The sequence below is a fragment of the Lonchura striata genome, chromosome 6 (genome assembly GCF_046129695.1).
Source record: "Lonchura striata isolate bLonStr1 chromosome 6, bLonStr1.mat, whole genome shotgun sequence".
NCBI lineage: Eukaryota > Metazoa > Chordata > Aves > Passeriformes > Estrildidae > Lonchura > Lonchura striata.
In genome coordinates, this window is record NC_134608.1 from 10038925 (window position 1) to 10057145 (window position 18221).

At 47.0% G+C, this 18221-nt stretch overlaps 1 protein-coding gene across 1 annotated transcript in view; it reads right to left on the reverse strand.

Moving 5' to 3' along the window:
- Positions 1-7548: 7548 nt before the first annotated feature.
- TRMT61A (tRNA methyltransferase 61A) overlaps positions 7549-18221 on the reverse strand; it is a 55698-nt gene continuing 45025 nt past the window's right edge. Inside the window, exon 4 of the mRNA XM_031504908.2 lies at positions 7549-7940. Within this exon, the coding sequence (XP_031360768.2) occupies positions 7768-7940 (173 nt within the window). The 3' untranslated portion in view covers positions 7549-7767. The remainder of the gene's footprint in view (positions 7941-18221) is intronic.

Sequence of the window (18221 nt, forward strand, 5' to 3'; positions counted from 1 at the left end):
ATGGCCTCATGCTGAAATCAGGGCTTTTAACCAAGAACTAGGTTAGAAATTCGGGAAGCTGGAGAAAGTCCATACAAAGCTGGCAGGAGACACACAAAGCACCCCAATTTTCCCCCTGCAACAGATTATAAGTCTTGAGGTTTATAAGCCAGGCTGCAGAAAACAACTTGCAATCCCATTTTGCCAGGCTGCCTGTCCCACTGGTGACGTGGAATCTCCAGCCCATGCCCTGCTCCTTCACATGCTGCTGGTCCCCCTCCTAGTCCCATGTGTGTCCCACAAGGCTGCATCCCTCAGCTGCTGCTGGGGCTTAGTAAAGATGGAAAACTGCCAGAAAAACAGGGGGTCAACTCTGTGGATATGCGAAAAATTGAACTACTGCACGTGTCTAACCATTTGCACATTGGAGAGGAGGCAATGGCCTTTCCTTGGGTAACCTTTCCACAGGGTGTGGTGTTCCATAGTTTGGAGCAAGCATGCCAGAGGGAGGAGGGAATCTCCTCAAACCTCTCCTGAACTGATGTTTGCCCCACATCCTTCTGGAAAAGGTGCTGAGCTCTGCTGGGAATACTCCTGGCAACTTGCTGGCTCATGCCAAGTCTCCTCTGCCAGGCTCTCACCCTCTCACAGTAGCAGCAGAGGAGCCACAGGGCTTAGGGCAAAGTCCCTCATGGCCATTGAGCATCTCCTTTGTGTATGTCCAGCCATCCCATCTGGAGCTCCAAGAACTAGTGCAAAGATGTCACTCAGCTGCTGGGCTGGCACTACAACCTGCAGGGTGATAGGCCCCCATAAACACTGTTGGTCTAAGCTGTGAGAGCCCATCTGTGTTTCTTTTTATTGTGGAATAAAACTGAACAAGCTGAGAGCCTGAGTCACATGGGTGTGTAACTCTACCAACAGTTTTTATGAGACTGAGCCTTTTGGCAAAAAACTCACTTCAACTGCTTGCTTGACCAAACTGAACCTAGAGGTTGTCAGAAAATCCTGTTTCTCCATGATAAAGTCAATGCTTTAGATATAGTTACCCACCTTTCATCTCCCTGATTTATGACACACATAAACCATGAGATTATTAATATTGTCTAATTTACTTACATATTTAAAAGTTGCTATGTATTTGAAATCTGATTGTCATGTGGGCCCTGGCTTTACTTATAGCTGAGGGTCTCACCTCTCTGCCTCACCTGGGAATTTTCTATTACTGCCAAGTCTGTCCTTATTTTATTTTTCCCTTTAAAGCTGGCAAAGCCTAACTCCACTGTTTGTTTGGGTTTTGGTTTTCTCTCTTTTTTTTTTTTTTTTTTGGTCATAAATACTGGAAAACAGGCAGGAGGTCTGTTTACGACTTCTTGTTGGCCTTTAATGAAATACTTCACATTTTATGCCCCATTTTTTTCTGCTAACACTGACTAGTGAAGATTGCTTTAGTACTCCTGGCTGTACTGCATGGTTAATCTGTGAATGATTCTAGAAGAGCAATGGAAGATGTGAGATAAATATATATATATTCCCTTATGGGGACCTGCAGGATTTTGCCTGATTCCTCTGGTAAGACATCTCCTTTGTATACAGCTCTCACGTCTTGCCTGCATCCAGGACAGTACCTATCCAAGCATACCCTATAATTTGTGTCCTGTTGGAGCGTGTTCCCAGAAAAAGCCCTACATGAGTCATGTCACTCTCCCAAAATCCCTGCCTGCTGCCAAGACGTCCAGTGCACGAGGAGGAAGCACAACCTGCCACATGGGGATCTCCCTGGCGGTGGTTCTGCAGCCTTGTGCTTTCAGAGCCTCCTCGGGCAGCACCCGCCAGGCTCTGCTGCCTGATTTGCAACAAGGCTGGCTTTGCCCTAGGAGATGTGTGGCAAGGAATTCCCTCTGGGTCACCTTCATCTGCAGCAGAAAACCAGGCAGATGGGGCCTGAGGGAAGCGTTTCCATAATGAAACAGAGAGGCAGAGTGCCTCCAAGGGTGGCAGGAGTCCCCTTGTATTAATAACTTTCTTCAATAACAAGTGCTTTCAATAATCTTTTCTCACCAGCTACTCTCCTCAGAAGTCCCTTCATTCAGTTGTAGTGCATCCCCTTTGATGCACTTGAGTTTACTCACAGCCTCCTTGAGGAATTTTTATTGGATTTCAGTTTCTCTGTGGACTCATTGATTGTTTGCTGCGGCTCCAGCGTGGCTGTGAGTGGTGCAGGTGCGTTGCCATCCCGTACATCAGAGGCTCCTGCTGCGGATGTTGAGCTTAGCCTCAGTCACACTCAGGCTGCTGTTTTCCCCATGAGATGAAATTAAATAAACCAGACTCATTTGAGGTGCAGGGTAAGAAGGCAAGAGTGGGGGGAAACAAGCAAGTGGTTTAATATCTTTCAAATGGCTCATTTTCTGTCATTTAAAGTACAAGGACTAATGCACAGTAGGAAATGTCTTTATTCCAGCAATTTTTCTTGACCACCCACTGTCAGAAATCTTCAATGTGTCATGTCCTCCCATGTATGTGCATATTTTACATGAAATGGTAATGTCCTATTACTTAGTTTTCCAACGATAAACCACACCCCTAGGGGTAAAACACTTGGCTTCTGGTCCTTTTAACAGTGAGGAGGATAATGCCCACCTGTGTAAATCACTTAGTCGCCTACACTGGAGTTGGCCGATGTTTATCTCCACTCCAAAGTAACCTAGACCACTGGAGGAGGCTGATGCTATCTCATTAATTTGCCCTGTTTTGTGTTTTTGTGTATTCTTCTGCCACAGACTCTTTGGAGAGTCATGAAACTTTTACAGAACACAAGAACGACTTTAAAGACTCTGGTTTGTTCATTGTGCTACTGGCTGCAGAGGGCTAGAAGTGATGCGACTGACTTGAAAATCAAAAATTCTGAAATAATATGTATTTTTTCACGTTTTTCTCCTCTACTTGGAGCCTCCAACTACAGTCAGTGCCACATATTCAAATTTTTTTAGCAAAAAGGGTGAATTGAAAAGGAAAAAAGAGGGATGGGATAATTTTCAAGAGGCGAAACCTGTAGGAAAACAGCAACTACCGTGAGCATTGAAAACCCAAAAAGAAAGTGGCAATTCTACTTTAAAAACAGTTTTGGAATTTAATTTAATTTTAAACTCTGCTTCACTCCTTGTCTTCTGCCTTTACCTAATTTTTAATCCAAGCTAACTCTGCTGTTGCTAAGACTTCCAGGAGAGAAAATCGTGTTTCTAAGGGCCATTAAAGTTGACACAGCAGGACTTCAGCTGAAAACTAATCTGAAGCGATGGAGGACACCCTGGTGCTTATTGCCATGCCCCTGGCTACTGGGTCACACAGTATTCGCCGGAGCTCGGAGTATAAGGGCTGCGATTGTGCTGCTGTGGTGGGTGGCGAGAGACAGCCTGTTCCTATGGGCAGGGGGAGGGATGGGGGGCGGAGGGGGCTGGGGGAGGAGAACTTCATTTGCCGCTGCTCCCACGGCTCTTAATTGCAGCGGCTACATGGTGATAAGCCGCTGAATCGCCTCTAAACGCGGCGTGCGAAAGAATCCGGTCTGTCATTGTGCGCTCGCCGCTGAGCCGCCGGCCGCAGTACGGGAAATAAAGGCGAATATTGCTGCTGCTCACAGAGCCGAGGGATGTGGAGGGATCAGGGTGGTGGAAATCCGCTCACGATGGCCACGTAGCCTGCTGGATTTGTGCTCCTGTAGGGCCGCAAGCTCCGCGGCAAAGCTGTTGGGGCAGCCAGGGCAGGCACACGCGTGAGTGGGGACGGCTTCCCTCGGCTCTTACACTTCCCAGCTCCCGAACACCATTCGCAGGGAACCTGTAGTTGGCTTGTTTGTCTCTCTAGCTCATCCTGTGACTTCCAAGGAACGGTTTCCTTGTCCTTATGCTAATTCAAGCCCTGCTGAATAAAGAGGCTTTTTTCCCCTCGTCCCGTCCTGCGAGAGGTCATCTTTATTCACGAGCCGTGAATGATGTGCGCGGGGTACACAAAGCGCCCCGTCCCGAGCCAGCCAAGCGTACAGCTGTCCTTTTGTTCCCAGGGATGGAGAGGGGACCTAAAAAGTGCTCCTGCCCCAGGGACAATAGCAGCGGCTCGAGAGACGCCTGAGATTTGGCAGGGCCCCTCTTTCCTGGCGCTAAAAGGGCCTTTATTAAACATAAATCATGTCAGCTGCTACCGCAGCCCTTTCTCAGCTTATAAAAGATCCCCCTTTAGTGCTTAAATGACACGATGGAAAGGAATTGCTCCAAAATACCCCAAAGACCAAAGCAGTGGAGCAGGCTGGGGACAAATGACACTTCTGACTGTTTAATAGTAATGCTCGTCTGTCGCTGTTATAATAATGGCTTGTAGCTGGGTTAGTTTTTTAAGCTGGCTGATGATTCAATGTGCTCTATTGATTTTGTGTTGTCTTGAAATGTCGCGAGGTCACAAGGACAAATTTTATACCTGTGAGTTATGAAAAATAACATGGAGCCCTACAAGTCCTGGGATAAATATGCTGCCATATGTTATCCCTGGGAAAGTGTGATGCCTCGGGCACAATAACTAAGTGTAGAGCATCTCTGCAAAGAGTGTTGTACCTCTGTCAGGGGAATCATTATTTGACTTTCTTATGCAGTGATGTATGACCTGACTGCAGCATTTCCCTGAGCTGGAGAACAAACGCTTTTTCTTCGTCTCCTTGTAAATAAAAGGGCATTCTGAATATAAGGAACAAAATCACTCATGGAAAAACGGGTAGTTTCAGGTATGCTGTTGGCAATTCCTGTCCCTCACTTGGCAGCAGTGCTTCTGGACAAGGAGATGTCACTGGGAGTGCAAGACATGGCAACCACTGAAGCTTTGGGCAAGATGAGGATGTGTCAGGAGGGGTTTGATGTCCCTCTGGAATTTCAGGCAACTGGATGCTGGTTGTGACTGGAATTGAGTAGTGCATAACTTAAAGTCTTAGCTGGCAGGCTCCCTTCAAGGTATAATTGTCTGGGCTCCTCTTCTGCTTCTCATACAGAGATGTACCAGCCAAACCCAGGCAGTTCCCAGCTATGCACTCTGTCTATAAACATGTATATCAAATCTGCTGTTTAAATTTGCACTTAAATAGCAGTGCTAGATCATTCAGACCATGCCTCAACATCCCTCCTCCCCTCCTGCTGGTGTTCACCTTTGTTTCCCTCGAGTTGACACACCTGGCTGGGCAGCTCTCTTGCTTGCCACAGACAGCTGTCACAGGGATGGCATTTCTGTCCCCAGGGTCCCCTGCCCCTGTTGTGCTCGCTGTCATTCAGTGTCTCACTAACTCGTGCAGGCCAGGCATGGCAGGGCTGCACAGCCATGGAATCAGTGCATGCATCTACACTGCACACTGGAACAGGTAAGTCCATAGGTGGCATTAGTCCCCTAGCTCTGTGTCAGTGCCATGCTCCATGATCATCACCTCGTGGAGTCAGGGAAAGCATTCAGAGGATTTCACAGGTGACGTCCTGCTGGCAGTGGGTAACAAGCAGAGCTCCTTGTCTGTATAATGAGCTCCTTTCTCATGCTTTCAATGCATTCTTGGGTTTTGACAAGGATCCCCAACAATCTCCCAAGGATTCATAAATAACTGAGCCTACAGTTCTATGCATCACGTCATAGCTCCTCTCTGCAGAACAAGCCATTGCTCCAACCACCCCAATCACCAGGTTTGCAAAAAAATGTGTTGACTGTTCCATATTTTCCAGGCTGGATTTAGGTCTGATTTGTTCCTGCCATATTTTATTGCAAGTTATTGAAGTCAGTGAAGAGCTGCTTAGTTTGCATTAGCAATAACTTTGCTCCTGAATCTGCAACAATTTATTCCCATTTAAAAAAGCAAAAGTATTGTCTGCAAACCACTGGGACACTCACAGAGAATAGAGTTTCTTATCCAGTGGCTGTTGCTCCTTGAATTTGATATTTACCTTGTGAAGTTCTGGGTGATATGGCACTCAAATGAAGATTATTCAGAAAGACACATTTTTCCTGACATGAGTAATAGGTTGGAAGAAGAGCTAATTGAGTGTTAGTAACCCAGAGACCAGTCATCACATTGCTATCTTCATAAAACTCATCTGTATGAAATGCTCATCTTTTTTAAAAAATCAGTTTTCTCCTAAATAATAGACCTCAGAATTTACATATGTTAATTGTATATTTATTACTGTTGTTTATATAATTATTTATACATTATTTATCTCTGAATTTTTATGTATGTATCAAGATATTTAGATTATATATATTTGTATGTCTATGCATATCTCTTATGCATAATATGTAAAGCTGAAGTATCAAAGCTTAATTTATCCAAGTAAAGTTTAATGGAGTTGATGGCAAGGAAAGGCAGAGAGAAAGCAGAGTATTAATTGCTTTGGATCTTCAGATTTATTCTTTCTGACTTGCTGCAGACCAGAATAAAATTCATAATAACACAGGTAAATAATTCTATTTCCTCTGTTTACACTGAGAAGCTTTAAACAGTTTTTAAATGCCTTTATTTTCTTTAGACTATTTTTTCAATTGCTAGGACGCCCTGACATGAGTTTCAAATATCTTTCACTCACTCGTTAAACAGAAGAAGAAGGACAACAAATGTCAAAGTGAAAATGTGCAGAGGATGGGGAGATGATTCAGCCTCACTGATCGCAATTTGCCATGGCAATTCGCTTTATAAGTTGCAGATGTAAGTTTTAGCAAAGCAGGATCATCTCAGACTGTTTTTCCTTTGTGCCTTAGTGTCTCCATCAGTTAAAAAACTTTTCAAGGGCTGAATACTTAACTTGTGGTTAGCCACACAGACACAAAGGCAGATTCTCAGAGTTGGTGTGCACCAAGTTCAGCCTAAGTGTGGCCACTCACTCCCCCCACCCCAGGGTCTTCTGCATTCAGCATTCTGGAAACATCTGAGTTGTTGGAAGCATGGGGGACTTGGCAGATCCTCCTTGTTTGGGTCCCCTCTGAGACTGCAGATGTCTGCATGTGCTGAGTTGTGTTCCTTTGCACCCACACAGGACCACTGAGCTCCCTTCACATGAGTCACAGCCTCAGGAGCTGGCCTGAGGCACTGACACTGGTGGCTTGGCATTGTGACTCCAAGCAAGTCCTTGGGAATTTAGTACTGTGTCTCACTTCCAATGGTATCCACAGCTTTTTGCATGTGAAAGTATGAGATGTGTTCTCAGGGATTGCTTGAGTCAGTAGAGCACAGGTGCTCCCAGAAAGCCTGTGGGGTGGGGATGGACAGGGCTCAGTGCTTTTTGGAAAAGGGTTGCCCTTGGCTGTATGTGTAGTGCTGAAATAGCAGAGCATCAGTATTTCTGAGAAACATTCATCCAGTTATTGGTCAATGAAAGCTTAATACTGCCAAAAGGTGATCACAGATCAATAAATGGTATGTCCCTTGTGAGGTCCTGATGGACAGGTGTGTGTCTGAGAGGTTGCATGACTTCTGACAGTGGCCTAAAAAGTGATAGGAAATAGTAAAGGATTCACCTGTTGGGTTTTTTTTTTGTTTTTTTTTTTTTTTTTTCTCTTATTGTACCAAAGGATGTAGGTTCAGATCCCTGAAATTTATGTCTCCAGTACCTCATCCTAGTGAAAAGAACTGATTATTCCTGCTACCAGAGCACATCCCTTTCTCTAGATGAAAGATATAAACTCACTACCCAAAGGTGTACTTTGATCTGCACTCAGGTGCACTGTATTATTCTGCTGTCTCCTGAAGTGCTCCTGATAACTGGGGTCTTTCTATATCTTCAGCCCTAGGAAAACTGAATTATGGACACAAAATTGCCTCACCTTGCAGGGGAATGTGCTCCTATTGATTTTCTTTCCACTTAATTGATATGAAGCTCCATTAATCCTGACAAACTTCTTAAACCATTTTCCCAGTCCAAGTAGCACATGCTTGATTGGCACTTCTGCAAAAAAAAAAACAAAAAAAAAAAAAAACAAACCAGGATCTGAATGTGAAATCCTCATTTTTTTAGCAGCATCATTCACACATGGGAGCTGCCAGATGGCTGTGCTCTCCTAGGCCAGCCCATTGAGGGAGCAGGAAAGCGGCACACGACATTCTGGCGACGGTGGGCTCTCGGGTGTGTGGGCCAAAGGAGGCAAATCCCACCTCCTCCCTGCTTCAGGACACACCATCAGCAGATGACTCCTGCCTCTGCAAGTCAACCCCGCCTCTGGGCTACAGGCAGTGAGTTTGTCAGCGAGTTCTGGAGAGAGAGCTGCCTCAGAGCATTGGTGATACCAATGGGCATGGTGGAAGAAGGAATGTCAGAGCCTGGATTAGGAGCAGAGCAGCTGGAAGGGGGTTGGCAGGGACTGAGGGTTCATCAGAGCATCACAGGAGGGTGCCCCACTTATTTAACAGCTGCAGAAATTCCAAGGAGCTGCATTCTCCCATGTCAGAGCCCAGGAGCTCACTGTGCCCCCTGAAAGGCTGGGGTGTGCACGCCTGGGGCAGCGCTGGCACTCAAAAGGGAAGCAGGGTTGTCTGATGGAGCCAGCTGTAGAAACAGGAAGGGGTTTTGAGCTGGTGACTGGGAGTTTTCAGGGTACTGCAGGGTAATCTTCAGCATCCAGTGTCTTGCTCCCTATGTAACAGATCAAAGTCATCAGCATGAATTCAGACAACACTATTTATATTTCAAACTATTCCAGAAACTAGATCCTTTACTACCAATCCCTGCTGTCTGCAGGTGAAGGCACCAACTTCAGTCACAGAAGTGCTGTCTCCATTTGCCTCAGCCCTCCCCACTGCCCTTGCCTGCAATGGCTGCTATTTTTATCCTCTGTAAAAACAGTACAATCAACTCCCTCTGCTATCAAAGAAGCTCTGATGGATAATTTAATACCAAACACTGAGATGATTAGGGGTGCAGGGCGGCTTTATTACAGTCAGAGAGAAGCTGAACAAGCGAAGGTTGTGCTGCAAGTCTGAAATCTCCCAAAAATAGCAATGTGGAAAGCCCACGGGGGGAAAGCTCTACGGAAGTGTCAAATGCTGAAAGAACCTGGTGGCTCAGAGGAGAAGAGAGGCTCCTTAGAATGGGGGCTGCTCACCCATTAAACCCCAGCCTGCAAAACAGGCTGGCTTCTGGTGTGGTCAAACAAAACATGAGGTGGCTGTTCAGGCTGTCAATGAGTCAAACAAATCAGGCCATGCCTTTAATTACACCCGCTGCTGCTGGACCAAAAGAGACGTAAACAATTCTACTTTCCCCACAGGAGGAAGGACACAATTTCTTTGAAGATCTCTTGATGTCAGAGGTCATCTGTTTTCCTTTTTTTTTCAACATTTGCTTTACTTGTTTTTCACCTCCCTGTATTGTTGGAGGAAAGGGACTCACTGGGTCTTGCAGAGGAGCACGTGTTACAGAACACAGAACTGTATTTTCTGTGCCAGCTCCTGCTGACTGGAAGGTGCCCTCATGCTGAGCTGTGCACACAGCTAACATGGCAAAGCTCCTTTTGAGTGGGGTAGATCTGCTCTCTTGCAGATGTGCTGGTATAAATACATCTGTATTGGGATAGCTACTCATGTAGATAAATTAAATTACTCTTCTAGTCTAAAATAGATATAGTCGTTATACCAGAACCATTTATGCAGTAAGGGAATTAGTCATATAACTATATACAGTAGTTGAAATGGGATTTACCAGCTAGTGGGATGAATATTTATTCTTATCCATATAGAAGTAAGTACAGGTTTATTATTAATCTGTCCTATGTAGCAGACACAGTATGGACCCATATGGCTAGCAGCATGAATCTTATAACAGAGAACTTCCTATATAGTTCATTTCCAGGATGTATCAATTAAAAAAACCCCAAATAACACCTTGCAAAAATAATTATGGCAGGACAAAAAGTACTCATGCCCTGTATGAACAGCTATCTTGAAATAATTATGGCCAGAGGTGGGTTACAATCCTTCCTTCTGTTCAAACCCCTTTTGGTTTTGAGATTTCAGTCATACCAGTATGATAAAGGAAAAACCTTTCTCTTGTTTGGTGGTGTTTCAATAACATTCTCAGCTCATGTAAAGTCTACCTACACCAGCTAACAGAGTGGTTCTTAGTAGGAAACCCTATTTAAACCTGAGACAGATCATCCTGGCACTATGGGGAGAACACCCATGCTCAGTCTCCATGTCCATGTTCCTGATGCACTGGGCACAGTTCCTTGCCCCATGTCCTTTGCAGGGGGCTGGCACAAGGGAGACACCAGGGTTTGCCCTCAGCATTGATGGGTCCCAGTCCTGGGGCCAGGGTAAACTAATTTCTTTTCTCTTGGGTGTGCTGAGGAGCAGAGACCAGTGAGCATTAATACTGAGTTGGACATTCACATTCCACCCACTCCTACCACTTTAATCAGACACTGAGGTACCCCAGCCTTGGGGCTTACCAGATCTGGCCTTTGCTAACATTTTGCTAAAGCCCAGCAACAAGACTTCTATTTTGTCTGGCAGGGCTCATTTCAAAGAGGCCTGGTCCCCGGAGAGGCAGCTGACATTCTCTTTCTTCATTTCATCCTGCCAGCTGTCTTCTCAGTTCTGTCTTTTAGACCTGTTTTTGTTCCTGGGCAGAAATACTTGTGCAGGTCAGCACTGAGCTTTCATTCAGTATCAAGCTAAGGAATTTTTCAATGGCATAATATTAGCCTATTTTAATCCCTGCATGAATTCATTCTCCGAAAGCTTGGATACATTTAATTTAATGACAACATTGAGCCACATCGAGAAAACAAATGGAAGTGGGAGGGGTAAAAAAAAAGTTTTGTTTTGGCTATTTCAGACTGCAAAGTGGATGAAGAATACAGAAATACACCTTACACTGCACCACCTTGGTGACTTTTCCAGGCCAGCAGAGCGGTTACTCAGTACCTGCTGTTTCAGTTCCTAGCTCAGCCACAGATGTCACTACAAAGATAAATTTTCTGCCGTTTGCTGGGAGTTGCTGATGTAAGATGCCTGGTTGCAGAATCCAACCTTGTGTCTCCCAAACCAACATGGAATGATGCAATGGTTCTCTGAGTGTTTGGCAGTTCACCAACACCATCAGGTTTTCCAAGTATGAATGTCAACCAAAAAAGCCTTCTTCCTGGCTAAAAAAAAATCTCTCTCAGAGCCATCTCCATCTCTGTTTCCCCAGAGTCCCAATTACAGCCATGTAAGAAACTCTCATCTCCCTTTCCTTTGCTTGCAGCCATGTCTTTGTGGTGTGGGTGGAACTGCTCTTTGTAGGTAGTAGTGCCCCGGGGCTTCATTCTGTGAATCTCACTACAGCAGCCACCTCTTCTTATCTGCCAATCAAGGTATTCTCCCACTAGTCATTTTATAATCTACCACGTAATACTTTACAATCTACTGTAGGGTAGACTTTTGACAAGCTATTTCATGGTTTATTCAGAGTAAATGCACACTAAGCTCATTTAATCTAAAATCCATGCAATTTCCAAAATTTCCTGTGCTCCCTGTATCCTCTTTATAAAAATACCAGCTTTTCCTCCTGCAGCTTGGATTCTAACAGGACTTTATTTCATTCCTCTAACATTTCCTTCTTTAACTGAAAGTTGCTACCAGCTTCTCCTGAAGACAAGGGCAAAGCTGTGATGGACTTCAGCAGGTGAAAGGCTGGATCTTTAGCTACCACGCTCACCTACCAGAAATGAGACCAGCATCACCTCCATAGGATGTGAGGCCACCTTCAAAACCCATTATCCACCGTAAAAAGCATGCCCTCCAGCAGCACAGCTGCAGGCAGACTACTCACTCAACAGCAGATCAAGTTACCAGAAATCACACTTGTGAGCTACCACACTCACCCTGAGCTTTACACATTAATCCTGGCAAATGCTGAGAAAAGAATCATAGAGTGAAAATCATGTTATTATTCCAAATGGACATGCTCCATGCCAGCAAGTGAGAGGTTTGGTGGCTACAAATGTAATGCCATTGGGGGCATTCTTATGTCCTGACTGGTTTGAGAGAGTTTTGGTGACAGCAGCATTTTGTTGGACACAGCTCTTACAGCGTGGCTCCCTCTGAGCAGCCTGAACATTCTCGGGTGCCTCTCCCACCGCTGAGCAGAGCTGTAACTCCCTGAGCACCACAACTGAGGGTTCCACTTGATGCCAGCACCTCACTGCCACTAGGGCAAGTGATGCTTTAGAGGTGTGTATTTTCTCCATCCCTGCTGAGCAGTAAAATCAAGCATGTGGACTTGCCCCAGGGTTTCTGCAACTGGGCTCAACTGGTCCCATCTGTCACCACCGGCTGCGTTCGACACGCCGTGTGCCTTGCTGCAGGGTAAATCCTGGTGTCAAGGGCCTGGGCTGCAGCTGCTGCACACCCAGATGCCCCCAGATCTCAGGTATCAGTGGGGGATTTTGTGGAGGTAAAGGGATACATTGACCGAATTCCTTGCTCCTCTCTCCTCCTTTTGTTTTCACAGAATATGCTGAACTGGAAGGCACCATTCAGGATCATCAAGTCCAGCTCCTGACCCTGAGCAGGACATCCCAAGAATCTCACTATGTGCCTGAGAGCATTATTCAGATGCTTCTTGAACTCTGTCAGGGACGGTGCTGTGACCACTTTCCTACAGAGTTTATTCCAGTGCCCAGACACCCTTTGCATGAGCAACCTTTTCCTGATACCCAGCAAAACCCACCCAACTCAGCTTCAAGCTGTTTCTTCAGGTCCTGTCACTGGAGAGATTGATACCTGAGCCTTTGCTGTCCTTATGAGGATGTTGAAGGCCACAATGAGCTCTTTCCTCCAAAGCTGAACAGGCCAAGTGACTTCAGCTATTCCTCATAAAGATTCCCCTCCAGACCCTTCACCATCCTCATGGCCTCCTTTGGAAGCTCTGTAACAACTTTATGTATTTCTTATATTATGGCACCCAAAACTGCCCCCAGCACTCGCGGTGAGGCTGCCCCAGCTCAGAGCAGAGCAGGACAATCCCCTCCTTGCCCATCTGGCCATGCTGTGCCTGCTGCCCCCAGGACAGGATTGTCCCTCCTGGCTGCCAGGGCACGGCTGGCTCAACTTGCCATCGGCCAGGAACCCCAGACCCCATTTCCACAGCACTGCTCTGCACTCTCTCGTGCCCCAGTCCATACACACAGCCAGGGTTGCTCTGTCTCAGGTGCAGAACCCAGCACTTGCCCTTGTTAAACTTCATGCAGTTGCTGATTGCCCATCTCTAACTTGTCGAGGTCTCTCTGCAGGGCTTCTCTGCCTTTGAGGGATTCGATGGCTCCTCCCAATTTAGTGTTGGCAAACTCAGTATTCCTTCCAGTCCTGAAACCAAGTTGTTAAGGAACATTTTGAGTAATTTTTTTGGAAGTAGTTCTTCCTCACGTTCTGAGGATGGCTCTGCTCTGTGGTAGATGCTCAGGACATCGAGCTGACACATAGGCAGCGAATGACGCAGAATTTTGTGAGGCCACCAGGATTTTGCAGATTTTTTTCCTACCAGGAGGTTTTGTGAGGAGTGAAACGTGTGGGAATGGTGAGCCCACAGCAGGGGGCAGTGCTCTATGGAGAATCCATCCGCTGTCCTTCAGCCATTTTGAGCATGGAAACCCTGACATTACAGGGCCTGACCCAGCAGCCTGGAGCTTCTTTAACATCCCTCTCACTCCCTGCCCAGGAAGAATGATTTCAATCCAGAGAGGCTTGTACACAGCTCTCTCTGCACAACTCAGGCTTTGTTTCTGTCTCAGACACACACTTGGTTTTGAGGTTGAAGAACATTATCAGATGTTTCAGTGTTTAAATCCATCTGCTGTCTCTTTGGGCCATTCCTAGAAAGAAAAGTCAAAAGGCCAAGGCACCTCCAGAGCACCCAGAAAAATGAGTCCTTGGCAGCTGGCCTGTCTTTATCAGCCATCATTCAGGACTCACATGCTACCCCAAGAGGGGCCATTTTAATTAAACTTGAGACTACTGCCAGCCTTTCCACAGGACTCCAGCGTCAGCCCTTTTCCTGTGTTTACTGCAGACACATCCTGCCTGGAACTCTATCCAAACACAACAGCATGTTGCAAATAAACACTCAGCAGTGAACTCCAAGCCTTTTCTCCTCCCTGTTTGCAGTGCTTCTCCCGGGAAGCAGTGGCTGTGCTGTGGGATGACAGACCACAGTCTGGGAGGGAGCAGGGACAGGTGGCCCTGGCAAATGAGCTGTAGCTCGCTCCTGCAATTTAAACCAAGTCAAGGCTTTGCTGAAGGTCTGCTGCTGCAATTTAGGGTAGAAAGTGGTTGTTTTCTCATTGTTTTGGACCACGTTGCCACGGGGAGCTCCGCTGAAGGTAGTAAGGTGCTCTCTGTTCCCCTTTCCATCTCCTCTTACCATTCTCTGGCTTGCAAAGGTCTCAAGGGGATACCAGGTGTGAACCTTCACAGTGCTTCCTGCAAGTGTCAGAGCAGTGAAAAGATTTTCCTATCTGATCTGTATCTGTGTACTTGTTTAGACTTGCAATATATGGAAGAGAGTGAGACTGCTCTTGCTGGTCCTGCCCATCCCACCCAGGATGCAGGGACCTCTGCTTGCTCTCCTGCTGCTGACATTTCCATGGAAACCACTGAACTGGCATTCAGGGTAGAAGGGGTTTAGAAAGGATTGCAGGTCCTTGAAGAATCCTTTCACACCATAGGCTTTGTCTCCTTCATCCCCAGAGGTCTCACAGGTCCCTGAAGCCACCAGAAGAGGCATGGTGGAGCTGCCCAAGCCTTCAAGGGCCTCACAATGCTGGCCTTGTGCTTTGCTTTTTGTTTTTGTGATCTTTGCTCCCTGGCTTATCCCTTGATCCCTTTCTCCTCCCCTCTCTGATGTGCCTTTCTGGCTTTCCCAAGCACCATGCCAAGACACTAATTACATTCCTCATGCTCCTGTGTTTCCATTAATGGCTGAGGACTTGGACCCATTCCTCTTTCCTTCTCTCCTCCCAGCATACCTGTCCCTGGCCCAGAGATGGTCTTGTCCCAGGCAAAGAGCCTGAGGGTGCCACATGGGATGGGGCAGGACTCTGAAATCCAAGTAAGCAGAGAGGAGACAGCATGCACATTGCCCAAACACAAATGTGAATGGTGGGACTTGTCACCCCAAGGTTAGACAAGCTCAAGAAGCAATTAGACAAACTCACTGAAGGCAAATATGCCCAGGGCTACTAAACACACAGACATGACCCCTAAATGAGAACGTCCCTGAGCTGTGGGTTGCAGGGCCAGGAGAGTGTTCTGGGAAAGGAGCCCATATTTCTGCTCTGTTGGTAGCTCTTCTCAGTGCTGCACCAGCAAGTTCTCTGCAAAGTCAGAAAAATCATATGAGACCATAAATTCTCTTCCACAGGAATTTCTCTCAAAATATCCCCTGCCATATTCCCACTTACTTGCTTCCAGGTTTTCAAAATATGGGAGCTAATCATCCACGACAGGGAGCAGGGAACTGGCTTCACCTTGTGAATGGTGTACCAAGGTGGCAATGGTTTATCTGGCAAAAGAGAGCTCATATGGATGGCTTCCTCTCAGTCCCTCTGTCCAGAGATGCAGGGTGCACCATTTGAGCACCAGGAATCCTCCTGGTTCATTTGCTGTATCCAAAAATAAGTTTTTGATATCCAAAAAGAAGGCTTTTCAGTGACCTGCTGGAAGCCACACAGGACTTGATGAGAAGCTCCCCCAGTCAATCTCAGACCTCAGCATTGCTGCTCAGCCTGCTGCTCTTCATCCAGGAGCTGCTGCTGCCCATCTTGCCTGCACCCACCCTGTCCTCTGTGCGGGCTGGGCTCCTGCCCCATATTCACCCCCAATATCAGACTGCAGCCTTGGGGTGCGGTGGGGTTCCTGTGCCTCCCCTTGACTGTGCCCCCTCAGAGGGGCAGTTCTGGGTCTCCAATTGTGTCTATATAGAGGAGGGGACAGCCCTGGGAGAGCTGCCACTGCATCACACCAGTCCCCCAAGACAAGCTGCACCAGATCTGCTTAAAGTGACAGTCGCCCGAAGGCTGTGCAGCGTCACTCCAGAAAAGGCTCAGGAAGCTGTTGTGCAAAGCTGACCTAATTTACAGCTTTCGGTGCTATTCTAGTAGTTTGGGATGTAGTGAAAAGAAACCTGGCATCTATCCTCATTTAATACATATAGTCTGACTTTGGAATGTCCTACTGAAAGTGCAGCCAAGGGAACCTTTTTTTTTTTAACAGACCAACAGCCAAGGGGGGAGTTAAAAACAGGGAAGAGGGAGTGAGAAAGAAAGCAACAAACAGCAACTAAGGATTTGGGGACTGCAAATAGCTTCATGAATAATACTATCCCCTGGAAATCAAGTGGCTGGAAATACTTGCCTGACCCAATATGCAAATCTGTCCTGGGAGGGGATGGGTCAGACAGGATTTCTCATACCCAGCACTGGGCTGCTGCAGGGGGGACTCAATCCTCCTGGGCTGGGCACAGCCAGAGGTCTTCTCCATGTGTGCCACCTTTGGGGATACCCCTAGGAATGAGGTCAGGTTTGGTGAAAACTGGGGGGGATGCTTTGAGGAGGAAGGGCATGCATGTGGTGGGTGAAGGTCAGCACTTGCCCAGGGGAGCTCAGAGCACCTTGTGGTGGGAGCCTCTGTGTGCCCACAGACAATGTGGATGGGGCTTCAGAGACAGACAGGGATCCCTGGCAACCCCCCTGGGGAATGTGGACATTTTCTGAGAGCAGCAGAAAGCCTCCAGCACCGTGGCATGGCTGTGCTGGCGCCGTGCCTCCAGCACCTGCCTTGCAGCACATGAAGGGCGGATGCTTCACCCTCTGCCCTGCCAAGGCAGCTCCAACCGGCCCCGTCGGGAACCAGCTGCAGCCAACACACCTCTGTTTACAGAGTTTTTGTGGATAAAGGCCCTGGGAGGGCACCAAGGGAGGCAACAGAGGAAGGCAAAGGGCATTTGCTCGCCTTGTCCTTGTGGCATGGAGGGGCCTTTGCTGCCGTGTCCCTGGTGCAGAGGAAGGGCTGTCCCTGCTGCTGGCTCCATGGTGCTTACTGAGGGATGTGGCTGCTAGATCCAGGCCCCTCTGTTCCCAGGGGCTGAGACAAGGAATGTGCTTTTTACCTGGCAGTTTCTCCAGACATAGTGTGCTAGACTTGGCTCTCCCGGGCAGAGTGGTCCAAAATCAGAATGATTTTTGTGAGTAGAGGTTATTAGGTTCCAATGACACATAATGCATCCCTAGACATTTCCTCATCCCCAGTGCACACGTGTACAGCATTCCCAGGACACAGTGTTTCACAGTGGCTGTCTGCTCTCAGTTACACACAAGGACTGGCATGCTGGCCTGGCACAGTAGGTAGAAACTACAATAAATGTGTTCTGGCAGAGGTGTTTGCACAAAACTTGCATATTTACCCTCAGAATCCAGACACATGTGGTCACACATGTGGTCATGTAGTCTATCAGTGCTCTCGTTGTGCCATTTCAGATCCTTCCAGGCGTTGGTCTGCTCCCAATGGCTCATCTCGCTCTGAAGTTTTCCTTCATTTCTAACAGGAAGATTCTTCTCTGTTTCTCATGACCCTGTTTTGACTTCCTACCCTTTCCTCTCCTTGGATAACCCTGTAACTTTTTAAATATGGAATTATTGCCTCTCTTCATGGCATGGAGCTCGGGGATCACAGCAGCACCTGCTTTTTGTTTTCATGTGACACATCATTACATGTTCTGCACTTTTTATGTTTATTTGGGGAGTTGTCCCCATAGATGTTGCAGTGGCTCAATCCAGTTGCCTCTGGTGCAAATAACTCAGAGCATCCCTTTACTTACCAACACCCCTTTAAAGTATTTGGCACTGGAAAGTTAAGAGAGCTCCCAGAACTGTGATACATCTTGTCAGTCTCACATGAGAGCCCAGGACATTGAACTTGAGCACAAGGTGCTGGGACTTAAATCAGAATTAATTTGTGTAGCACATGGGTGCCTGCACTACACCTGATAAGGCTGGAGCCAGCAGACACCATCAGCAATTTGCTGGGGTGCAGCTCGTTGACCTCTCTCCAGATGGAACCACTGCGAGCTCATTCTCCTTTGGTACAAGGAGCAATTGCAAAACTTGTAAAGGCTGAGGCCTGATCTCAGCACACTGGTTCACCCTTTTGTATGCCCAGGCAATTTGCACAGATTCTGAAGGAAGAATCCTGC